Genomic DNA, 27,458 nt, shown 5'->3' on the forward strand with positions numbered 1-27,458 from the left:
ACGAGACATGACACTTTACTGGCGTTTCAATTCGTAAGAATTGTACACTCTCTATAACTAGTAGGCCTACTTCTTTCATTCAGGGGCTATGTCAGGGTATTCCAGTGTGTGTGGGGGGGGGGGGGCATATGCCTCCTTCAGCTCCATCTCTGCCTCCCGGGCTCTGCCTCTACTACATATGCCACAATGAATAGATTTAAGGCAATGAGGCACATACATACAAACAACAAAACACATAACTTACATTTATACTTGCTTTTAATAAAAATAATGAAAATATGTAAAAATATATATCATATCTATGTATTTGTAAGGAATACTAACATACATTACAGGGCATCTATCAACAACACAATTCCTTTTTGCTAAAAGAATACATATATGTAAATGATATGGCAAAATAACCAATCGCTTTAGACATAACTCTTGATACTGAGCACAAGTTGTTAGTAACTTGTGTATGTTATGCTTCAGATTTATTATTTGCATTAAACTTGGAGAGAAAATACACAATTTTTGTTTGTATTTTATTCATTTTTTATTTTTTTTGTTACATTGCCCATTCATATATTTCTAAGAAAAATGGAAAGGGTTATGGGAATACTATAAAATCAGACAAAATTTATTGAGTGACAATTTATATTCATTCATAGTTTTTAAGGTTAAACTTTACAAGGAATGCAATAATGGGAACATTAACTTGATTTTGCTAATGCACATTTGCGATGCATTAAATATATTGATATCATTAAAAAAAAAACAATCAAACATTCTATATTAAATATGCATGGGAAGGCAAAAATATGCCATCTTCACCAGGTTTTCTCACTAAGTAAGAGGGCAATAACAGTTCAATGCATACAAATATCTTTCAAAGGGAAGTTCACTCTGACTAAAAGTTTGTTGTAAAAATAGCAGAAAAAAAATTTGCCAAAGAATAAATAAGCTATTAAAATTTTAATTATTTGATTTATGACGCCATATGGGATATGGTAAATAATCAATGAAATGTCATTTCCTCAGAAAATGATAATGGTTTCTACTGTACCTTCAGTATATCAATAGAAAAATCATTCCAAACCCGTTCCTAAAAAGAAAAATAAGTCATCAGGAACCATTAACACATTGAAATTTATACATTTTATATTACATAACATATGGGGCAGCTGCTCGTTTATGACGTCACAAATCCAAAATTTAAAATTCTAATAACTTTCTTAATCTTTAATGAATTTTCCTCAAACCTTCGCTAATATTTTTCATTATTTTTTTTTGGATATTTTTACAACAAAATTTTCTTCAGGATGAACTTACCCTTTCAATCTCTTTAAAATGAGTTCATAGAACCAAAATTCTTTGGGAATTCAAATAATAATAATCCGCTTTTATATAGCGCTTAATACATCGGAACGATGTGTCTAAACGCTTTACAGATATATTATTACCCCGGTCATCGGATTCAATCAGTCATTCCCGCACACAATGTGTGCACACCCTCCACTCCCTAGCGAGTATTCCAGTCAGTCCCCGGTGAGACGCACACAGTACTGGACAAGCTACAATGACTTTCACATCCTACCGGGTACCCAATTAGCACCTGGGTCGAGAGTGGCAAAGTGTGGATTAACAATTTGCCAAAGGATGACAGATCGCATTGGTGGTATTCCAGCACACGACCCTCTGTTTACAAGGCGAGAGTCAGAACCACTACACCACGACTCCTCCACGTACTACATTCTTTTCCAAAAATTTAGAAATCAATGGATTATATACATGTATCCAGTGGTAGATTGAAACCCCCCTCCTCCTCCTATCCACGTATGATCGATCTGCCACTGTAATGAGTTTAGGAAAGACATTGCCCCCTCCTGGATATGTGATAACCTATTCATTGTTTTTTTTAGCAAATAGAACTATTTTTGTAGTGCTAACATACAATCTTTTGTATCAAATTTTGCTTGTCAATTTTTGTTTTGCCAATTAATTGATTAATTGAATTTGCCAATTAATTGATTTCGTGCCAACAGGAATATTTATTTTTCAAGAGGGGGGGGGGTACAAAATGGATTAATTCTACCCCCTTCGTCCCCCTGATAATCTCCTAGACCTGCTATATTTATATTTTTGAATCCTTACTTGTAAATTCATTGCAAGCATATTCATACCGACCCTATTTGGAGAATATTTATCAAGCTGCACAAGGTTCATATCTTGAGCAAATCATATGAAATATATTCTCTAAAGAAGAATGAGCATTCGCACATAATCTCATTTCTGCTTTGAGGCTCACATCATGGTGGTTTCCTAACAACAATATCTGTCATTCTTTAACCTGATGTTGTTATCATAACAACAATTTATGCTATTCTTAAAAGTGCTTACAAAGCAAAACAAATTAATCTGGAGTGATTGAATTTGATAAATTTGGCTTAAAGGCAAATTAAAAGGCGTTTATAAAGGAAAGAAGTGACATGAAGTCATTTTTCTCTGTGACTATTTTTTTGTGCACGTAATCTCATGCCACCAGATAAATAAAAACAGAAAACTTTTTGAAATGTCTATTCCGAAACATTTGACAAATGAAAAGAAATCGTATGCATTTGGTTGCGTGCCTGAAAAGACCCTTACAAATACATCCAACCAATGATCTTAAAGGTAACTTTATTTTACAGAAATAAAATATGGCATCCACAGCTTTTCAAGTAATGTCAACAATATCATCAGCAGACCATAACATATAATAAATTAATATGGTTATATGAATAGAAAGAACCCCTAAAGTATTTTGATAAGTTTTAGAGAAAAAAAATCCTAAAATCATCACGATAAGGACAAAAACATGCACACTGAGAAGGAAAATGAGAAGAAAACATTGTACTGTTTCAATGACTGATTAATGAATTAATGATTCATTCATTATGAATACAATTCATCCAGAATTCCTCTTGAATTTCACAATAAACAGGAAGGATAAAGAGCATTTCAAAATATTCCACCTTGTGGTATTGACTTTAATATCTCAACTCACTGTAATAATATCTGCGGCAGATGTTTTATATAATTCTGAAACGATACATGCGTAAACAGAAAGGTCTGTCGGTCATGGAAAATGATTTCCTCTATATTTTTGCTTAAGAAAGATAGTCACGTCTTTCGCTCATTAGTCCGTACCCTACGGCGAAATCTTTGTTACTTCGTAAATGATAAATGATTAAGATACGTGCAAATACATGCTGCAGTTATGGAGTATCCAAACCGTATTTTAACACAGGGCAAAAACATATGTTAACACAAATAAGCAGCATGTTCATCTGATATCTTAACACGGATCACATTTAGAGATCAATATGGAGAAGTAAAAGTCAATGTATTTCTTAAAATTCCATAATATTCCCCTTGTAACCAACTTGCAACCACCCAAAACTTGCCATTTATTTCTGTTAGTACAACTGAAGTGGATATCAAAATGACAGTGTGTTGGACTTATTTAATTGTGCACACATAGTACACAGAGCAACACACTTATTTTGTGCTTAATCCAGATATTGGTAATGCTTGTTTTGATATAGCTTGAAAGACTAGCCCAACAGAAAACACCACTCTGTGTTTGATAGCCAGCTTTGATTTAACATGTGAATTACTTTTGACGAATAGTACATTATAGTATATAGAATATAATTACCAATAATGCATCGTTGCAAGTGTGTTGGGGGATATGTAGCGCACTTGAGGACACCCATTATATCAATTTATGGCTGCAAGGATGAACAGAATTAGATCATCACATTCGACTTTCATACGCATTCTTGGACCTGTTCCATAATATGATTTACCGGTAATGGATTCATATGCATCACACTGCTGTCACATGTAAAAGTTATGTAATAAAATATTTGTGATGAAATCAACACACTGTAGATTCCTGATAGAATATCTGACAACCAATCATTCTACACAGTGTGATATCATGTAACATATTACACAAATGATAAGACAGTACTTCTAATAGAGGAGTTGAAGTTATTCCCAATGCATCTGGAATTGCAATAGCACATTATTTGCTTTCAGCCTTCAGAATAGGACCCTTCGCTTGCAGAAAATAATCTGTAGACACCAATCAAATGGCTATGAAGACAGTACCGGTATGCTCCAACTTGTCAATGTAAGATTTTGTCCTCAATTAAGCATCTACAGACAACATCTCTTGTCACTTTCAGGATCCAAGCAGTGGGGTGCTATGTCAGAGTAACTTCAGACAGAGCTTCATCTTCATTAGATCCTGAACCTCACAGGTGTTCTTGCCATAGTGACGCGTAAATAGTTCCAGGGCTCTATCTATAGCTTCCATTGCTGGAGCAACCTCCTCACTATGAAAAAAACAAACCAAAATAGAAACAACTAATGTCATCATTAACAGAACTTTTGACTTAATATGAAACTAAAGTTGGAAACAATAGATTATTTATAACATGAACGAAATGCAAAACTGCATCCAAGAAGTTTAGGATGAGCAAGTTATTGAAGATCATGTATTGATATGTGTATTTAATCGCAGGGATATAATCTGTATTGGTTAATTATACTTTACACCTCTACATTTTCTAAAACAATTCACTGTGTCTTTGTGACAAGGTTTGATGTCTGAAATGCTGAAGTTTATGTTGACAGAACTATATCCTTTTTTGCTGCTATATTTAAACAAGAGCAAATGTTTTATTTTATCATTGTAGATATATTCACTATTCTTGCTTCTTTGTATACTGACTACTGAATGTTGAATAATCTTCAACAAAGAAAAATCAAATGGGTAATTCCCACACAACAAGTATTAAAAATAAAACAATAAAATAATGTAGATTCTATCTCTACACTAATTAAAATCTCTACACTTTTTCGAAAACACAATATGCTTGATTTATTCTTTATATCAATTCGTCTGTTAATTCAAAAATTGTGATTCACTACTATTTTATATGACACTCCTTGTAAACTAGTTCATATTACAATATCATACAGGAGTTGCAATGTAATTCCCTTGTAATGAATTACGTACTAAAGTATGTACCGCTTTTCATGCCAGGCCCTTCATACGCAAAACTAACAATGACGCGTCATTATGTTTGCATGATTGATTATAATCCTTGCGCATAACAGACAAAAGTTGCTAACAAAGAGGTTTACAAAACAGGGATAATTTGGAGAAAGAAAAAAATGATGGCAAATTCAGTTGATAAATAACAACAGAGTGCGGCACCCACAAACAACTCCGCATTTTCATGACAATGTTGGAGTTACCCTTAGTAACTATCAACCCAAACCACAAAATTATGAACATTCCATTTCAAAACTTGACATTCACCTCATTTCTTTTGCTAAACAGTGACCTATAATCCCTTAATCTGTTATGATTGTTAATATTTCATCTCTCCTCCTCCCCGATTAATAATTGATTAGCCAACAACACGTTATATAGACTGGTGTATTTTATATTTCCAACCAAGCTTGGAGCTGAATGGGCTTACATTAAAATGGGATGCATTGAAAGTGAGGTTTACGAGCTGTTTTCTGCAAAAGATGAACTAGAAAGTATACCACTGTCCTTCAATGCCCTTCCTGCATGGCTCATAAAGGTAAAACTGAGATAAATACTCTGCTTTGAAAGAAATAAGCGAGTATGCTGATTATGGTTGGAAACCAACAATAAGCACTAGTGTTAAGTATTGTCTATAAAAACTGGAATACAGGTTTTTTTTTAGATAAACAACATTCTTTCCTTAGTTTAGCTTGACACAAACAGGAAGAGGGATTCATAAAGGATATAACAGGATATAGATTACATTTTGCATGACTCTTCTCCCGTTACATAAATCAACAATTTAGAGCATGATTAATGATCTGAATATCATAATGTCTAAAGATTTTGGATAATGATGAGGTTCAAACCCACTATCATTCAACTTGTGTTGTCATATAAAAATGCATTAATGCACACCCAATGTATGATAAGCTCTTTATACATTTAAAAGCTATAACTATCCACTAAAATATTACCAGTAGAAAACCTCAGTAGAAAACCTAGATCACCTGGTAAAAAAGTAACTTCAAGATTGATCTTTCTAATTATGGCAAAAAGACTAAGGATAAAACCAGAAATTTTCCTTTTTATTCCCCTCTCCAAAACAAAATGAAGATCTGATCAACTTAATTAAAATTTAAAACAAATGGCAGTTTCACAAACCAATGCAGAAAGCTCTTCTTTTGGGGATAATTCTGGATGATGCAATTTTACAAACCAAACACAGATGGCAAGACCATATTGCAGAATGGCATTAGTATAATATTATTGTCACATGAATATTCCCTGATCTGCGCAGCCACGGGCAGCCCTCAAGTCATGGATTAGAGCATCATGACCCCTTGCACGTGCTTGATACACTGTGGTAGAGCTACAATGAGAGAGCATTCCGCTGATTGGATGTTATAAAAACAAACGCAAATGGAGCCGCCCAATTTTCACCCCCTTTATTGGCTTTGAACATGAATTGCCTGCAGGGAACATTGACTAAAGACTGTGGGTGAAAGACACTTCTACCGCTCTCATGTGATAACATGTCTGGTTTGCGAATGAATAGCACTACCAAGAGAACTTCAATGGATATGAAGCAGGGAGGTCGATTGTACAACTGGAGCATGGAGATGCACCGCAGGTCAAACGATAATATCAGAGATACGGGTTCATAACCCCCTCCACTGGAAACCATGGATGGGAAAAGCAGTCTAATTTGTGAAAGGTTAAGTTAAGGTGAAGAACAAGACTTAAAAAAAACATGGACCCTGTGAAAAAACAATTAGCAATAAAAGAGAAACTAACTTCGTATAGCTATCGATGAATTGTATGGCTATCTATAAGCAACAAAATATGAATGTCTGTAAATATTGAACTGATTTAAAGATGAATTCTTTTTTCATTAGATGAAACAAAAATAAAATTTTCAACCAGTACAGATAGTTAATGATACTTAGTGTTGATGTTATAAAATAAAGTAACATCAGACTAATATGTCACGTTAATCAATTCCAAGAGTGGTAATAATCATAAAATGAATTCAAACAAAAATCCAACAAAATTACCAGCAAAGTACTTGCATTTACCAAGAATTCATAAAGGTCGTGAAATGGGTAATCAATGAGTAATTGTAGAGCAATTTAGTTTTAGTCTAGTTTTCATGATTCGAAAGAGTTTGGTTAATCAAACTATTCCAGAAATCATGGTATGGTTACAATTTGCCATGATTGTAAAGTATTTCTCCTCAAAATATTATATACTGTAATTGCCCAAGTAATGAACAATTTCTGTGTTTAAGCACATGTAGATTTTTTTCTTTAAACTTGTGGTTTGCAACCATAAAATCACTAATAACAGCCAAGTTGATACTGTCTTGGATTTTTAGGGAGATGATTCCATTAACATACTATCACTTTAAAACCTTTCAGAAACAGAACATAGAGGGCATGTGACCTCAATACACGATAGTGCATATCTGTGACATTTTAATGGATGTGTCCTACTTGCAGCAATACCCCCAATGTGTATAATTGCTAAAAACAGATCTTGTCCTATTATACCTAAAGTAGATGGCTTTCAAATCGGTACATGATTATTTCTACAATGCGGGACATGCACGTATAGTGACGTTGTCTGTGATTTGCCGCGACAATGCGATACTGACCTACAAACATCGCCGCCCACCGGGGAGCGGATTCAGAGCGCAAAAAGGAGATTGTGACTTTAGATAACAAATGGGAATTGTTCATTTTCATTTCCATTAAATGGAAAGTGTGTCAGAGTACTTCTATAGTTGTATCAATATATTAAGAATAATGAAGTTTTTTGGTGCACTTGAACTGTACTATATGCACGTATAGTGACGTTGTATGTGATTTGCCACGACAATGTGATATTGACCTACAAACATTGCCACCTACCAGGAGCGGATTCAGAGCACAAAAAGGAGATTGTGACTTTAGATAAAAAAGGGTAATTGTTCATGTTCATTTCCATTTAATAGAAAGTGTGTCATAGTTGTATCAATATATTAAGAATAATTAGGTAGGCTTTTGGTGCACAGAGTTACCTTGAACTGTATTATATCTAATTCATGCTTTGAAAGATATTTCTTTCCATCCTTTCCCAACAGATCAACTGTAAAATGGAAACAAAAATACTTGTATAATTATCTACGACTCCTGAGAGTGGCTTGCACTGAACATAGTCACTATGAAATGTCTGTCCTATAAATACATTTTATTTCAAAAGATGAATTTTTCCCTTCAATCCTCTCCAAAATGTGATTTGCCACGACAATGTGATATTGACCTACAAACATTGCCACCTACCAGGAGCGGATTCAGAGCACAAAAAGGAGATTGTGACTTTAGATAAAAAAGGGTAATTGTTCATGTTCATTTCCATTTAATAGAAAGTGTGTCATTGTTGTATCAATATATTAAGAATAATTAGGTAGGCTTTTGGTGCACAGAGTTACCTTGAACTGTATTATATCTAATTCATGCTTTGAAAGATATTTCTTTCCATCCTTTCCCAACAGATCAACTGTAAAATGGAAACAAAAATACTTGTATAATTATCTACGACTCCTGAGAGTGGCTTGCACTGAACATAGTCACTATGAAATGTCTGTCCTATAAATACATTTTATTTCAAAAGATGAATTTTTCCCTTCAATCCTCTCCAAAAGAATGATAAATGTAAAGAAAGGAAACAAATGTCAAAGAAAAAGAGACAAAGGCAATACAGAGAAAGAGAGGAAGAGAGAAGGATTGTATGTATTACCCATTGAAGTATATCTGTGCCAGCTTGTAGAGTTCATTAGCTACCTCTATAGAATCCCTGCCATACTTCCATTCAATCGTTGGGATTGACTTGGTTAACCATGAACCAGCTTCTTTGAACTCATCTAGAAATCAAATACAAAAAATCCAACACAGAACAAAACATTAAAGATACAAAAATTATCAAATAAATATGAATAAATCATAAATAAATCTCACAGAATGAGAGGGAAAGGAAATTGTTAAAAAGTCCCATTTCACGGAGCATCTTGTATTTTTAATTTAAGATGACAAATTTTCTATCAACCAATCAGATGCAATAATTTCAGTAGCTTATAACAATTGTCAAGGACTCAATGACAATATTCTTCTTTACATATTTCCAAGATCATTTGTGTCCTCAGAGGAGACAGCTGGGTTTCTCAGTCAAGACCCAGAGCAGACTTGCATAGACCCCAAAATATGAGTGAATGGCTCTAAACAAAGTTGTGTCTCAACTATAATTACCAATACTGTAAAAAAAAAATGTCATAAATCTGAAACTTCAGTGAGAAATGGCATAATTGAGAATTTTTGCTTTCAAAAAACGTTTTAAATGTCATACAACTGTAATGAATCAGAGAGAGAAAAAAAAAATCAAGGGGAAAATATTGAATGGCAAAATCACATTGATAAACTAATTTTAACTATGATTTATATTTGCGAAATGATTATTGTTTTGGTTTTATTGAAAATACATTATTTAATTCTGACATGACATACATACCCAGCATAGCGTGACATTTGGCCATGAAGTCATATGCCTCGGCTAATTTCATGTCAGGTGTCATGACGATTCGCTCTAACTCTTCGATGCAGCATTTTGTTCTTGAAACAACATCTGTAAATACAAGATTTATTTTTGATTATTTTTCTACAAACAGGTGGTCAAAGCTTCTGACCAGGGGCCCGTTGCAGAAAGAGTTGCGATCAAGCGCAACTCAACATATCTTCCGCAACTTGATTTTCAGCCAATGAAGCACCCGTATTCAGGGCTTGCGCTTGATATTTTGACTTATGTTTAAACGCAACTCTTTTTGCAAAAAGCCCCAGGTTTCTAATCAGATAACTAGATATTTTTTCATACGGAAAATTTTCTAGAATGAAAAATGTCAGAAGAGGGGATTAAAATGGGTCATGCATCACATGGCTTAGAGACCGATCATATGATTGGATGTCATGATTGATTGCAAAAGATAGTCAATGCATTAATTAAATTTTAAAGATTTGTTCCATAATCAATTGCTAAACTTTGTGCTAGAATGTTTATGATTGGAAAGCTCATTACATCCCATTTACAACAAGCTGGTATTAGCTACTGAAAATCCTGCCATCTGAAAGGCTAGATATCTTATTTGTCATAAAATCTCAGGATTTATTGTTGATAAGTTTTATGAAATGTGACCCATGTGGTATATTTTCTTTTGGCCAATTCCAGATGCCAAATATGACTAATTTTAATTGCTATAACATTTAACAAGTACAATAATAAGGCATGATAAACAACCCAATTACTATAGAAGAGGTTATTTTTGTGGAATTATATTTGTGAATTATGTGAATCAAGATGGAGCCACGACTATAACGCATGAAAATGTTTATATGGGCACATTTATCCATGTTCAATTTGTTTGAGTCTATATGCGCTAGTAGAGCAGAGATTTCTAAACACTGCCATTACAAACACAAAGATACAGAACTTTGCGTGTATTATGCACTTATCAATTATATTCCCGGCCCTGGGGGTCCCGGGACATAGCCGGGAATGACCACAAATTTGTTGCCTCGCATGCCGGGTTGTGTAGCAACGACATGGCAGGGAATGTACAAAAGACTGTCCCCGGCCCACGGGGACAATCATTGAAATTAGCGGGGACGTGTACAAACTTTTTTCCCGGCACTGCCGGGACATAGCGGGGACTGTCTCAAAGATGTCACACCATAGTACAGGGGGAAAATACATGGGATCGGACGACCAACGAGCGATTTTGCTCTGAAATTGCGCTCGCATTGATACCCCCTAAAAAGGGAATAGAAATTGAGCGATCGGCAAAAGGATAGGCCTATCACTCCCTTTTAAAGATCTAGGCCTATCTATCGTCTAGAGATCTATGCAATAGATACGGTATGCAAGTTGCAAAATACCGCGTACGAGATTAAAAATCGCAATGAAAATATGGTAGCCAGGCAGAGGCCGGGGATGTACAGTGAGTCCCGGCGTAGGTGGGCCGGGCGTATGCGGGGATTGTCACATCGTACCCTGCTAACGGGGGCGGGAAATGTACAGAAAATTAGTGCCCGGCAGGGCCGGGACTTCGAGTTACTGTAGCGGGGACGTAGGCGGGGATGTCACGCCGGCAAAACGTACACTCCCCGCTATGTCCCGGGACCCCCAGGGCCGGGAATATAATTGACAAGTGCATTATATAGGTCAACTGAATATGGTCAATATACTGTACTTATTTATTATATGATGATGAGACACATACATGTTTGGGGATGGATGCCAGTATGAAACCCATCTTGATCTTTAATTTATTCACACCCATCAAATTGCTTGAACCAAGATTTTCCAACCATGAACATAACATAACGAGCAATAGTTGACATATAGAGAAACCTTAAAGATATGTGGATATGAGAATAACCACTTAGACAGGAGATAAAATTTCATCTTAAATTTGTAATAACCCTCATCTAATAGCCAAAGCAATGAGGAAAAATTTGCTAAATTGACAAAGGGCAAGTAATAAATAAGAAGGCAAAAGCAATTTTGTGTCTCGCCCACTTATGAAAATGACCAGAAATATCGTGATTTGCGAGGGCACGCAAGAGAATTATATCGAAACTTCATTGTGAAATGACTGGGATGGAATAACACTTGTCATAAGAGCCTTGCACGTAAACTTTAATGTTGACCTGAAAATGACCTTTGACCTTACCAGGTGACCTCTGACTGCAGCATAACATGCAGGTCGCCTAAGTACATCTACCATCCAAGTTTTGTTGAAAAGTAACTTACGGTTGCGGAGTTAGGTGTCATAAGAGAGCCTTGCATGTAAACTTTAACGTTGACCTCAAACTGACCTTTGACCTAACCATGTGACCTCCGACTGCAGCATAACATGCAGGTCCCCCAAGTCCATCTACCATCCAAGTTTGGATGAAATGCGACTTACAGTTGCGGAGTTAGGTGTCATTAGAGAGTCTTGCATGTAAACTTTAACATTGACCTGAAAATGACCTTTGACCTTACCATGTGACCTCTGACTGCAGCATAACATGCAGGTCCCCCAAGTCCATCTACCATCCAAGTTTGGTTGAAATGCGACTTACGGTTGCGGAGTTAGGTGTCATAAGAGAGTCGTGCATGTAAACTTTAACGTTGACCTGAAAATGACCTTTGACCTTACCATGTGACCTCTGACTGCAGCATAACATGCAGGTCCCCCAAGTCCATCTACCATCCAAGTTTGGTTGAAAAGCGACTTACGGTTGCGGAGTTAGGTGTCATAAGAGAGTCTTGCATGTAAACTTTAAAGGAGAATGAAACTCTTGGAGCAAGTTAGCTTTTGTGAAAGCAGAAAAAAAAAAGAATAAGATCAACAAAAGTTTGAGTAAAATAGGACTAGCAATAGAAGAGTTATGAGCATTTGAATGTCGAAATCACTAATGCTATGGAGATCCTCCTATTGGCAATGCGACCAAGATCTATGATGTCACAGATGAACAACTCTCCCCTTTTGGACACTGAAAATATACCCCAAAACATCTCTTTTTGCTCATTCTAATCATATGACAAACGATTCATCAATGATATAATGTTGTGAAACCTCTGTACTTGTCCTCTCATAAAGAGAACACCTCACCTTGTGATAGACTCTATAAAAGTGAGAATATAAGGGAAATAAGTACTAAAGTAATGAGGGAGTTGTACGTGTGTGACATCACAGATCTTGGTCGCATTGCCAATGGGAGGAACTACATGGCATTAGTGATCTCAATATTCAAATACTCATAACTTTCTTATTATTCATTCAATGTTCCTCAAACTTTCAACAATATGTTTCTTTGATTTTTCTCTTTGATATGGATTCAGCTGGTTTCAAGGGTTTCATTCTCCTTTAACGTTGACCTGAAAATGACCTTTGACCTTACCATGTGACCTCTGACTGCAGCATAACATGCAGGTTGCCTAAGTACATCTACCATCCAAGTTTTGTTGAAAAGTAACTTACGGTTGCGGAGTTAGGTGTCATAATAGAGTCTTGCATGTAAACTTTAACGTTGACCTCAAACTGACCTTTGACCTTACCATGTGACCTCCGACTGCAGCATAACATGCAGGTCCCCCAAGTCCATCTACCATCCAAGTTTGGTTGGAAATCGACTTACGGTTGTGGAGTTATGTGTCATTAGGTTTGTGACGGACGGACGACGGACGACATTTGGATCCCTAAGTCTCGCCTTCACCTCCGGTGGGCGAGACAAAAATACATTATAAATAATACATATGATTTATATAGCGTCTATTCCATTCTGAATTTAAATGCTCAAGGTGCTTAGAAGAGAGCAAAACATAAAAGTAAAGAGAACTAAGAGAAGTACAAGAAAGGGTAAATTACAAATGAGGAAAAATGTCGTCTTCAAACCTAGTACCTGCTGGTGAACAAATGCAATTTTAGGTTGCCCTCAAAGGATGTTGCAGAGTTTGAGTTCTTCAGCTCTTGTGGTAGTGAATTCCACAGGGCTGGTCCGGCATGAGCAAAGGCTCGATCGCCCCAGGATTTTTTAGATAGTGGAATTTTTTTTTAGATAGAGACTAGATTGGGATGATCGCAGTGTGCGTGCAGGTTGATCGTGGTATATAAGAGACTTGTTGTAATCTGGTGCGGATCCATTGATGATATGATAAACCAAAAGTAGAATTTTGAAAACTATGTGATCCTTTATGGGCAACCAATGGAGGTCTTTAAGAACAGGAGTGATGTGATCGTGTTTATTTGACAGAGAAACAATGCGAGCTGCTGAATTCTGAAGTTGGGTAATTTTATTAAAGAGAAGACTATTACCGACATCAAGACGTGAGGAGATGAGTGAGTGCACAAGTTTCTATGTTGCAGAACGAGTTGAATATTTTTAAATGTAACCAATGTTACGCAATTGATAGCGGACAGATTTACAAAATACTTGTGACCTGATTTGACATTGACATTTGGGAATCGAAAATGACACCAAGATTGTGGCATGAATCAGAGAGAGGAACAGGTTTACCGGCGATGAAAATGGAGTCTATGTTAAGTTTACTTAAAGGAGAATGAAACCTTTGGAACAAGATAGCTTGTGTGAAAACAGAAAAATTAAAGAAACAGATTAACAAAAGTTTGAGAAAAATCGGACAAATAATGAGAAGTTATGAGCATTTAAATATTGCAATCACTAATATTATGGAGATCCTCACATTGGCAATGCGACAAAGATGTGTGATGTCACTTGTGAACAACTCTCCCCATTACTTTAGTATATATTTCACATAAACTGCCTCTTTTATCATATCTATCAGTAGATCATGTGTTCTTTCTTTAGGAGGGCATGTAATACAGATTTTTAAAGAATACTTCATGAATAAAGAGTTTGTATCACCATAAGAAAAAGCAAAGAGACATTTTGAGGGTATTTTATAGTCCATCAAAGGGAAAGTTGTTCACATGTGACATCACACATCTTTGTCGCATTGCCAATTGGAGGATCTCCATGGCATTAGTGATTGCAATATTCAAATGGTCATAACTTTCTTATTATTTGTCCTTTCTTTGTTCTTATTTTTTCATTTTTCTGTTTCGACACAAGCCTACTTATTCCAAAGGTTTCATTCCCCTTTAATTGAGATTTGGAGCCAAAAAGTATGAACTCACATTTACTGTGGTTCACTTGCAGTGAATTTGATTTCATCCAGGTGTCAAAAGCAGAAATGCAATTTTCCAAAATGTGCAAAGCTTGAATTTGGTCCGGTGGAAAAGAGACAAAAACCTGTATATCATCGGGATAAATATAGTAATGAACAGGGTGATGTTGAAAAATATGGCGAAGACCGAGTAGGTAAACAATAAAGAATTTTTCTTAATAAAGATTAAGATCATTATCATTTGGTTCTCACCTCTCATTAGTGCTTTGTCACCCTCTACTGCTGAGAATTCATCTACTAACTCAGATATGTTAGTCATAGCTTGTTTTGCCATCTGTATTGGAAATTAGAAATCATGTAAAATCAAGGACAATATACTGTTGATGCTATATTGTTTTCTCGCAAATAACATTCCATTTTCAAGACTATGATTAACCACAAAAGCAAATTCAATTATAGTAACTAGATGTTGTTGACTTACTGTTTAATATTATCATAACTGTTTTCAATATCATCATCATCATCATCATGTCAATATCATTGAGTCATCATCGCCACCACCATGATCAATAAAATCATTATATTCAATATTCAAATTTTTGTTTTCAAGGTTGTCATTAAAACCTTCCCCAAACTACCGGTACTGTACTGCTGTTTATATCATCTAATAAAACCTGCCTTCTAACACACTCAGTTAGTGGGTTTGGTTTTATTGTGTATGATCTCTAATGAAGAAATGATTCACTGCTACTTCCTAAATACATATGTACATCTCTGGGCATGGTATTACCAAACATAGTAGTTAATATAGAGTTGATTGTACAATTAATTGCACCTAATAATCAATGCAATAAAAAAAAATTAGTGATACAATCAATAACAAAGCTGTGTGATATAGAGACCTGATGTGTTTGTTTTCCTGCTTACCGTCAATAATACCACCAAATCAAAACTCTCATTACACGGTCCACACATACTTGTCTTGAAGTTGAGTTGGTGACTGCATTGGGGACATTTGATGCGGACATCCCTCTCTTTCTCGCTAGATTTGGGATGAGACTTGCAAGCTCTGCAGCAGCATGTGAAGCAGTACTGCTTTAAGAGCGCCTCCTGCCTGTCCGATGATGTCATGTGACCTACCTGAGGTCCTGAAGGTTAAAAAGAAGACAGTGAAACAATTGTCTATGAAGAAAGATTCCGTGACCTTGCTAGAGTACTTTTCATTGATCTCTTTCTTGTAGAGAATTCACAATGCATTATCAATAGTTTGAGTAAAAAAAATATCATAACATATGTGTACCCAGTGTTTGGATTAAACCAATTATTTCAAATTCTTCTGTGGATTCGGGCATAATAAATTAATCGAAGTTTGGAGTGAAGTATACATTTTTTTCTGTAGGAGGATACATGTAGTTTCAAAGATATAAAGCATATAAAGCATAATGGCCCTTTTCTGTAATGAGACATACTATCACTTCCTACACAATGTGAATGTATGAGGCATTATATGGTATCTTTCCTCAGCCTAACTATAGAAAGATAGCCCACTCCAATCATCTAAGAAGTGATAGTTTGCCATATTTGGCCATATTCTGAACTATAGCTTATGCTAAACAATGAGCTAAATCAGCAGTTTCACCTTGATAGCCAAATGTGGCACAAATCTTTTATTCATCAACTCTTTTGGCATACAAATCATTATAAACTATTGCAATCATTACTAGAATATTTTCTTTTCTTAGAAAGGACCCAAATAGGAAATACATAACCTACAGTATAAACAAAGTTTTTTTAAATATATTTTCAGCTTTCCGTAATTTTAATACAAATTTAGACCATGGCTTAATTTGAATTAGAATTAAGAATTTGATAAAATGTCTTCACATAAATTAGTTTGTTTGCTTATTATTCAAAGTGAATTGAAAATTTTGTTTAAATTAAATTTTGTCTCTGAATTAGCATACTACTTGATTGGTCTATCAGATACTAAGTGTTCTTGTAATAGAATTAGAGGAAGGACTGTCTATTAAAGTTGAATGTTATTTGGTTCATAGAAATCTGTTCGATTTTAGTGAAATTTGACTGAGAAGACATGCTTCGCACTCTTTTCTATAAAAAGGTTTTGATTAAGAAAAGGTTGACTTATTCAGGATTAACAGTAACTAGAAAGTCATCTAAAGTATAATGGTGCACACTGAAATCAAGAAATCTACAAGCCTGTCAAGGACTAACCATAACAATGTTGTATTTCATCACCACATCTGATCCTCTCTGTAGCTCTAACACTAATGATATCTTTTCTGAAACTGAAAGTAAATAATAAAAGGAGAATGTTTTTCAAAAAATATGTTTACAAGTTCAAAATCAAGTAGAAATAGTTTTTTATCTTTTTAAATTGGCACAAATGTACATGGGCAATATAAATTTTACATGGGCAATGTAATTCTGTTGCCAACATTTCTTAGAGTTTCCATGTATGTTTTGTACATTGCTTTTGTTTTTACCAGAACTCTTTCATCTAACAATTTTCTACTATATTCATGATAATTTTGCAATCAATAATTGATATAAAAATGAAATCACAAGATAACTTAGCCATTTTCACAGTTTTTGCTTATAAAAGTGTCCCCAATCATGGACTGATTTTATCCATTAAAATTATTAAATTGAATGGCCATTGTCTTAATCTGGTATTCAATTCAATTCAATTCTTGGTATCACTGAAGTATACAATACCTGTTTAAAGCATGGTATCTACTTAAAGCTTAAATTAAATCAGGAAAAGTCATTACAACTCTACTACTTAATGCTCCATTCAACTTATCTTCAGGTGGGTGTTTCATGAAAGTTGTCAGCTACTGACTAATTTGTCAGTGCCGACAATTTCAGTTAAATCCTTGGTTTTGATTGGCTGAAAGGGACTGCCCTCTGACTGTTACTATGGTAACTGTCGGAGAACGACAACTTATCAGTGTTGACAACTTTCATGAAACGGTCAGGTATCCAGGTCTTGGTCCAATCCATACAAATAACACTGGAAACAGAGCAGCCTGACATAGATCACCTCATAGACTACACATCACACAATTCTGGGCTTGGTCTTATTAGCAGTTGATTTAGAATCAATAGATAATTTAAGATAGATCACAACTCATATGGAGTAAATATTGAGATCAATCTCAAATTTCCAATTGATTTTAATAAATTACCATTCTTTGACTTGGCCCTGGTTACACAAACAAGCTTTAAGAATGACCATCATTCATTCACCTGGCAATGACGTTTGGTTGACAAGCATGGTTCATCAAGCTCACTGTGGGGTAGACCGCTGTCGCTATCCGAACCTGCGATATCTCCTCTATGGTCCCATCAGTTGACTTAGCTGTTGTGTTTCCTTTCTCAGATGACCGCACATGGGTGATAGCATGGGAGTTTGATTTCAGTTGTCTGGTGTGAAGTAGAAGGAGGGAAGCCACCTCTGTGACGATCTCATCTTTAGAGAAGGTTTCGCAGGTTTCAGGTAGGACTAGCTTTGAGTAGAAGCACTTGGCAAGCAAAATGGAAGTCTGTTGCATGGAGGAGTAAGAGGAAAATGAAGGATTAAAAGTTCAATGTCTACACAGCAGGTGTTAGTTTTTACACAAAGCCACAACACTAAACTTTAAATGATGCTGGTTTTAGGACTGACCTTGTTAGGTGTTGAGGTATCACTTTAGTACACCCATAATCATTGTTATGCACTATATACACTTCTGGAAAAATTACAAAATCTATGTTTTCAGCCATCTCTCATAATGTGTCTTCAAGATTTCCTACATGAAAGGACACTGAAGGCCAGCGTCTAAGGCATTTCTTCGATGAACTTTCCACATTCATTGGTACCCCCACAAGGGTGTGTCGTCTCAAAAACCCTTTTTACCCTGTACACCGATGACTGTATTCAAATTACCCACCTACTCACATACTTAAATATGCAGATGACACAGTAATAGTTGGATTAATTGAAAATGAAAAAAAAAATTGGATTAAAGGGAAACTACCTCTATCTTTGGATATTGGTGTAATGCAAACTGTGTACTTGTTAGCTCCAAGAAGACAAAAGAAATCATATTAAAAAAATACTTAACTTTCCAACCTCTATTGTACGGTACCATTCTAAATATAGCAGTAATATTAAACATAACAGTTGCAAGTCTAATTCAGAGAATATTCCATAAAAATGCACTATAATTCAGGAATATGTATGGCTATAGAAACTAGTCCCACATATCACATCCTTACCACAGCATACTGTATAAGCTCTTCATGTGAATGATTAAACCAATGTGCTTCAAGACCATGGATGGATTCATAAGTGACTTTGCCACGTTCAACGTAATCTGATGAGGGAGTCTGCGAAGCGGTCGATGATGACGATGTTGATGATTTTGAAGATGACTGTGAGCAAGATGGTGTCTTGGAATTGTTGATGTGTTGGGAGAGTGCTTTCGTCCCAGCAGTGATGAGGATATGCAGACTAAGTTGGCTGAACAAGCTCACCTGGAACAAATATGGAAGATCATCAGCGGTGCACTTTAGGTACTGTTTTATGTTGTTTTTCCATAGTGAAAGGGAACCCTTTGGTTGGAAATAAGATATCTCCAAATCAATGAACTAATAAATTTCATGACATCACAAAGGTTTAATAGGTTTAATGAGAATTAAAAAAAAAAAATTCAATACAGAGAAAAAATGTCTAAACATATAAACGCTAATCCAGGAATGAGTGACCTAAACATTGCCAATGCAAAGTAATTGGGACCCATTTAAAAAAACTTGTTTACACCAAAAAGTTTTCATACCTATAACAATCTACCAAAATCATTCTGTGAGAATGGCTGACACAATTTTGTTACAGAAATATGACACTTGTTTCCAGTTTGATTAAGGAACAGGGGTTTTGAGTGTCTTATTTTTCTTCAGACTTAGCATCTTTGATTATGCAACTAGATATTTACACTCTGTAAGTTCTTGGAATAGATTTGATTCCTTTGAAAATTTTATGAACTTTTCCCTGATCCATACCTGCTGTAGAAGTTCCTCAGTCCCACACTCAACAAAGTGATACTGACTCAAACAAGCTGCTCTGCATTCAGAACTACAGTATCTAGCATAAGTGCAGCTGGGACACCTAAAATAAGGTAAAATGGAAACATTAGGAGAGTATGAAGATTGGATATTTTTTAAATCATTCTTAATACAAGATGAAAAAGAGTTATAATGGCCTCTAGTAACAGAAAAATATTTAATGAAGAGCTGTTTTCAATGACTAAAAACTACTGAAATAACATCTGGTTGAGTAGAATCTGATTGGCTAGAAATATAATTGTTAGATAGGAGTTCACGACATCAGTGGTCTGGTTGTTTACTTTAAAAGCATACATTTTTAGCTCAAAGGGAGAGATTACAATATATACTAAACATTATAATTTCATTTAATAAATTGTGACAAAATACTAATAAGTGTACATAGTTTATAATTGTAAGGAGAGTTTCTTGTAGTATTTCACAGATTCTGTGGTAGAATATTTTCATGTGGAAGAAGAATCATTCATGCAATTTAGATGATTAAGGTAAATGTTTCAATAAATTCAGTGAAATCTTACTAGGAAAAAAAGAAGAAAATATTACTTTCAGACCAGATCACAACTACAGGCAATTATTATATTGGGGCAATGCAAAAAGCTTTTTAATTTTCCTGAAAAGTCCTTGTATCTTATATTAATCTCCCTCAATTATCTTGACTAACTTCATAGAGAAACTTGCTTACGGGATTGGTGAGCATGGCACAAAACAGTGATGACAGTAGGAATTTTCTTCTTCTTTTAAGATGATGGCAGCATATGGCTTGTCCTTGATGAGTAGTTCACCGGCTTCTATGTCTCTGGTTGCCTGAAATAAAAAATAAAATACACATGAAACAAAGTGAGATTCATTTTATCAGAATTCTCATTTTCATTCTTTTTTTCTCATTTAAACTGGTAAAAAATATATAATACACTGCAATGAATGACACTAGCTAAAAATTAGAGGTATGGAGGTGTTATTTGAGTAACCAAGGAAATATTGATTTACTAGTGGCTTGACACAGTACATGTAATCCTCAAGATCTCAATATCATTCAATACAAATGACTCATCTAATGTGATTCTTTTATTTAATGACTTTACTGTGGTTTGTGCAAGCAGCATGATTTTGAAAGAGATATAAGCACTGTTTGTGCTGGGATACCAATCCACAAGCAGAAATATTCATGATTTAGTGCACTTATATATTCCTTTCTTTTTCATCACAACATAGCACATCTTTTATGGAGAAATTGTAACTAACATATACATTTTTTACGTTCTTACCTCTAGATATCGACCCTTCTCTTTCTGATATTTTGCAATGACTGCTGTTGAAGCATTTGCCAATCGGGATGATATCTCTGAGATCTCTTCACCTGATTCATCACTAAGCTTAAAGCGCAATGAAAGGAACTGATCTTCAACTCTGAAATCATAGCAACACAAGAGAGATGTGAGGAATTGTAGTGCAATGAAGACAAGGTAGGACCAAATTTATCATACATTTCAAAATATGTAATCTACTAATGATAACAAACTATGAGAAATATGTCTACGGCTACATAACACCAAAATTAATGTTCATTTGGGTTTTTGAAATACCTATACTCATTGAATGATAGTGTATTCAACAATACCAGGAGATGAAGGTGATCTTGATTGGCCATTGATATTTGTGATTGATCACAAACCTTTGTGATATAAGTTCCTAAAATGAATTTTATGCAGAATCGCATTAAAATGGACTGGTGGTAGCTGAAAAGAAACAATAGATTAACCATCTCAATGCTAGATTCTCTAATGCCCATTTCCCTGATCAAACACTCATTATTTTAAAGGGAAACTCCCGGATCCCTTGATACCAAGATTAAAAATTGAATGTAGGATGATTTTTATGCTGGTTTAACTTAATCATTGTTAACCATTAACCATATGAATCATCTATACAATAAATGTTTAAACGTGTTACAGGCCCCTGTTGAAGGAAACATAATAACAATTATTGTGATTTTTTAATACCTTATTTTAGAAAAATGTACACTGCTATCATATCAAACAAATATGGCCACAAAAAGTTAAAATGTTTGGGCCATACATAGGTGGGTAGTACCGCAGGCATGGTGGATCCAGCTGGATTAGAACAAGTTCTGACAGTCAGACTACTGTGCAAAGACCATATGGCCCCTAAAATGGTATTGTGTTTAATCCGGCTGAATTCTTAGACCTACAAGACAATCCACATTTCTGAATAACTCTATCTTCTACAGGAGTATCTAATAACCAGATATTATGTTCATCTTTCATGAACTATGCCACTCATCAAACTACTACAATACTGTTATTCACACTTACGAAGGGTTGATGCTCTCCTGTAGCAGAGTCTTTACCTCTGTAAGGGAAGAACAGAAACACACAAGAAAAAAAAATGAAATAGTATTGTTATTCATAAACTGTTACCCAGTAAATTCTATTTATGGTTCAGTGGAACATTATCACAAATTCGATCTCAATGAACAATCCCTTCTATACACAACATGAAAAGCTATTTTGGAGAAAAAAAATTGAGGACCCCCCCCCCCCCCTTCGACAAATATTTGTCCAAGTAATAGGACTATATCTCACTTGCTTAAGGGATAAATAAAAATAAATTTTGTTTACATACTCTGTACACACACATGGAAAAGTTAATCAAAATTGTCACATTTATCTTAGTTATTTTTGTAGGATTCATTTTCACTTTGATGAAAATCATTTTCATGCAATCGTGCATAAAGCTATTAACATCAACACTAAAAACCAAAGACTTAATACAAAGCTTTCAAGCAATACCTTGTTTCCTTTTGCTTTCTCCAACAACACATTCAAGGCATTGCAGAGCCTTCAAGAATTCTGTTTGGTGAACAGAAATAATGATTAAACCAAATAAAACATAATATGCACAAAACACATCAACCAGATTTGATATAATACAAATTTGCAAAGAAAAGTTCTGTCAATTCTGCCTAAGTTGGTCTTTTATTAATTAAATAATTTCCTTAGTCAAGATTATTTTTCAGACCAGAACAAGCAAAGCATTTAAGTCAAACAGATAACAGCTTTGACTTTGGCAGAATCATGTGCATCAAACCATAAGAAGTATTTGGATTATTCACCAGATCAAACATAAAAAAAAACGTTATTTCAGATCATACTGTGAATTATATATAATGATTGATATAATAAATATTTGTAGCATGTGAATGTAGATGGAGAGATGGGCTACTAGCTTCAAACAATACCACCAATGGTCTGTCACAAACTTAAAATTACATATAAGCATGAATTTCATTATATTGAGCAAGCTGAAGAAAGAGAGAAAAATCTTTTATGTTACAATGCCAATTGTTTTGATTACATTACTAAATCTATTTGGTGCACTCTAAATTTGAATAATTTTTAAATGAAAAATACATTTTCTGACTGCATTAGAAAAGTTAACATTATTCCTACCTTCTTGTGCTTCTTTAAAGCATCCCAATTTTAAGAAGCACTGTCCCTTTCTTTGGAGCACCTTGTAGTGTTTATCAGTTGGGTATCCCTGTCCTATTGCTTCATCTATATCCTGGATACAAGCCTGCAAAGAGCGACAACATTAAGAGGAAATTATTTGTTTAGAGGGTCATGGTTCTAATCTTAGGCTATGAATGATGTTGATTTTCTTAAAGAAATTTATTGTGCTGTTCTAAACCCAGATGAGGTCAAAGGTTATCTGACAATGAATAAAATTGGTGGTGGTGTTGATATTTTTCTTGACTGCTAAAAAAAATAAATGGTTGTTAGTGAGCAATCAGAGGATCAATCGCTGGGTTGCCAGATTGCAAAACATTGCTGTATCAGCTAAGCTCTTGCACCACTACATCAAAGTGGTTGCAAAACCATTGCTCAATCAGCTATGCTAATGCATCACTACATCAAAGTGGTGTTGGGCATGAGTGACTCTTTCAATTTATATGGGATACTGACTATGGGAAAACTTGCTTCACAACCAAATTATATATTTTTAGTATATGTAATATCTATAAATTGTCACATTCATAACCATACCTTGTAATGGCCAAGATGAAAGAGGGCAGCAGACCGGTTTGCATGAGCGAATGCTAGTGTATCTGATCCATCATGAGGAGCAATCTGAACACTCTGCAATAGCAATAGGAGTAAGAGGGCAATTAAACTTACTTGTAACAAAGTGATGTACATAACAGAGACTGGATGATTAGAGTTCTGAAAGATTAAATCTATAAGGCAATTCTTGTTCTCTTGCAGAAGTGTTGAGTTGTAACAATCCAGTTCCAGAAACTACATGTATACACTGAGAATCCAAACAAAAGTAAGCACAGCATATTCAATGGTACACTAAAAGCACATAAAAGACAAATTACTTGAATCAAATAGACATGAAATACAGTATTATCACCATTATATCAAATGTACAGTGCAGTATTTCCATTTTTACACTAAAAGAACAACAACAACAAATAGTTACTTGAAACAGAGACACATGAAATATTATCACCATTATAGCAATTGTCATCATAAGTCATCAATAACTTCCATAATCATTTTTTTTTCAAAAATATTGCTGGTGAAATACACTGAAAGTACAGCAATCTATGATGTCATTGATTTCAATATATCAATTCTAATAGGTAGACAGAAGTGGTCTCACCTTTGTATAGAACTCTAAAGCCTGTTTATAATCCTTCTTCTGGAAGAGCTTGTTACCCTTTTGTCTATTGTCCTCAGCAGCTGACGTTGATTTCAACCTAGACCCTGGAAGCTTGAAACATCTTTCAATAGTTTCAATATAGCGTTCAATGCTGGAATCTCTGAAAAGAATGAGTAATAAAATAATACATTTTCTGTTAAACCATGGCTATGTATTGACTGCACTCCAACCTTTTACATAAATTTTGGATGATAGAGATGGAATCTTCATACAATGTTAATTTCATTCAGCAAGAAATTAAAATGTGTTGCACTCAACATAGGTGAAATTAATGGGTACCTCCGCAGTAACTAAGATTATAAGTTGTCATAAAAAATAATAATTATTTCCAATCAATATCTAAATTTATTATTCAATAATAATTTTAATCTCGGAATTGTTCTTCAAAATGGCACTTCGTAACATAGCTCATCGAAGCTACGTCATATCGTAGCGGTTCAAGGGTCAAACCTATGGTATTTGCAGTGTTTACGCATGGATGCACGACATCGGTCTGGTAGGAAACCTCTCATTTTTCTATTGGGGGGGGGGGGGGAAACAGTCATACCTTTATACGCATTAGGTGTATAAAGGTATGTAATTTAATAAATTTTAGTTTAAAATAGGATCGCTAGTTCTAATGTTAACTATGAAAGGAATTCCCTTCTTATTTTGATAGTTCGCTAGGCACAGTCCCATATGCATGTCTAGGCTCCGTGATGTAATGACAATATCAAAATCATAAAAAATATCATCAGAGTCCTGTACTATAATAGATCTATCCTTTTACAATGTAGACTATTTTCTTCTCTCTTTACTTATCGTGAATTATTCGTCTTTATATTCATTTTGTCTTTCTCCCTTTTGTTTTTCATAATTCTCCTTTGTTTCCTCCTTTTGTCTAACTTAATTGATTAACGTGACCCCTCCTCCTCGATCGATCTTCTTTTCTGACTGAAGAGAGTGAAGAAGAAAAAAAAAGACTGTGTCAATGTGTGGATAACTATTTGAAAACATTAGTTAAGCAGGGACCAGGGGCCCGTTTCTCAACACATGGACAAGTTAGTCATATCTTTATCCACCAACCACGGAGTTAGTTCCAATCTTACTAAACCTGTTTCTCGAAAGGCTTCCTAACTAGAATACCTTGATATCGAAACTATCGGTAAAAAGAGCAGACGAGACGTAGCCTTAGTCACAAAATAGCATAATTTTCAAAAAGAAAAATTATTACAAAATTGCAAATATTATGATGAATTGGGAAATAAATCTTTTCAAAATAATAGCACAGGTGAATTATGCATCATACATACTTAGACCATGAAGACTGGAGCATTCAATTGCAGAGAAAATTAGATTATGAATAATTCATTTCATGACTAAAAAATCACTTGTGGACGTTGAGATGGATACCCCCCGGGAGACCCAATTTTAATAGTTTACGAAAGTAAACCATAACGGTTTTCTTTGTAAAATGATGATAATTATACGGACTTTTACGATTCCAAACGTCATCAAAATATAGTTTAACGAAACATTTTTAATCATTAATACCGAAAGATACGATATTGGACAAATTATATGCATAAATTAGAGATAGAATTCATCCAACTGTTAATAGGGGTCTGAAAACAACAAATACGAGTCCAGTTATGGATGGCCTGACGTAGTAGAATCTTCATCGATTAAATCATTTTACTATTTCAAAATTAATGGTTTTGTGGCGTTTACCAACAGTTTTTATAGTTTCTTTGTATTACAATTATCATTGAATGCATTAACCCACTTGTTTTGTGATGTAATTTCAACCTCTATGATTGATTACGTAAGATTATAATTTTAAAATTTCTAGGCACTTTCGCATGTCATAGTCTACACACGTGATGCCACTACGTCATTAAGAAAGAAGTTAAGACAGGTTCGGAGGTGTCATAAATATTTAGTGAGGTTGTTGTACCCGATCTTGGTAAAGAGGGCTTCGTGAAACGGTGAGCGGACAAGTAGCTCACTATCTCCGATTTAGTCAAGAAGTTAGACTTATGACGGTGTTGAGAAACGGGCCCCTGGCCTGGTTCACAATAAATCTTGAAGGGTCTTGTACACCGCTGTCGTTGATAATTATATAGTATTTAAGCTCGCTAACCCTAAGCCAAAGCAAAGAAACTTAGAAAGCCTCTCAACTAGCAACTCGATCTCGGTTCTAACGTTAAGTGCATCACATCACATATTTACACGCGTGGGACTACACAAGAATAGGGTGCGTTACGTCGTTAGTTTAACTAATGTTTAAATGACACTTGCACGGTTGCACCCCTCGCACATCTCACCTCCAGTTGACTACTTTCATTCCTACGTCAATAATATCCTTGTCGTGTTCAAATGCATTCTGAATGCAATACTTTTCTTTCGAAGACTGACTTTTCCAAAGTTCACTTGCGATGTTAAGAAATTCCGGAAAGTTGAAAGCAGCCTCCATCCCTCCATCGTCGTCAATTCAGTTGCCAACCTCGCTTCCGGAATTATACCGGAACACGATACCGCTTATTGGACGTGCTCCCGTTTTATCAAAATATAAACAGTATCGTAAAACCAAGAAGCATTCAAGCAAATTGTAAAAAGATCATTAAAAAGTGTTGTTTGCCCCATTCATTTATTAAAATTGATATAGAAAGTAATTGAGGCATTGTTTTCAAAAGGTAAAATTATGGGTTCTCTCATTTGGCTTGCAAGAAGAAAAACAGAAGAAATGTTTTCACTCCAAAATGTCGGTGATTTTGGAGAGAGAAAATTGACAAGCAAGTAAGCACAA

The 27,458-nt window shown here is 35.0% G+C and overlaps 1 protein-coding gene across 1 annotated transcript; it reads right to left on the reverse strand.

Moving 5' to 3' along the window:
- Window positions 1–240: 240 nt before the first annotated feature.
- On the reverse strand, window positions 241–27,160 carry LOC129254802 (SET and MYND domain-containing protein 4-like). Its single transcript, XM_054893329.2, has 17 exons — window positions 26,977–27,160; window positions 24,611–24,770; window positions 23,989–24,081; window positions 23,395–23,518; window positions 22,735–22,794; window positions 22,258–22,294; window positions 21,190–21,331; window positions 20,607–20,728; window positions 19,862–19,967; window positions 19,079–19,336; window positions 18,068–18,363; window positions 17,030–17,103; window positions 15,725–15,945; window positions 15,050–15,131; window positions 9,620–9,733; window positions 8,855–8,978; window positions 241–4,367 (listed from the first exon to the last, which is right to left on the reverse strand). The coding sequence occupies exons 1-17, from the start codon at window positions 27,123–27,125 to the stop codon at window positions 4,241–4,243; spliced, it is 2,289 nt and encodes a 762-aa protein (XP_054749304.2). The 5' UTR covers window positions 27,126–27,160; the 3' UTR covers window positions 241–4,240.
- Window positions 27,161–27,458: the final 298 nt, after the last annotated feature.

Source organism: Lytechinus pictus, chromosome 2 (genome assembly GCF_037042905.1).
Source record: "Lytechinus pictus isolate F3 Inbred chromosome 2, Lp3.0, whole genome shotgun sequence".
In the NCBI taxonomy this organism is placed as follows: domain Eukaryota; kingdom Metazoa; phylum Echinodermata; class Echinoidea; order Temnopleuroida; family Toxopneustidae; genus Lytechinus; species Lytechinus pictus.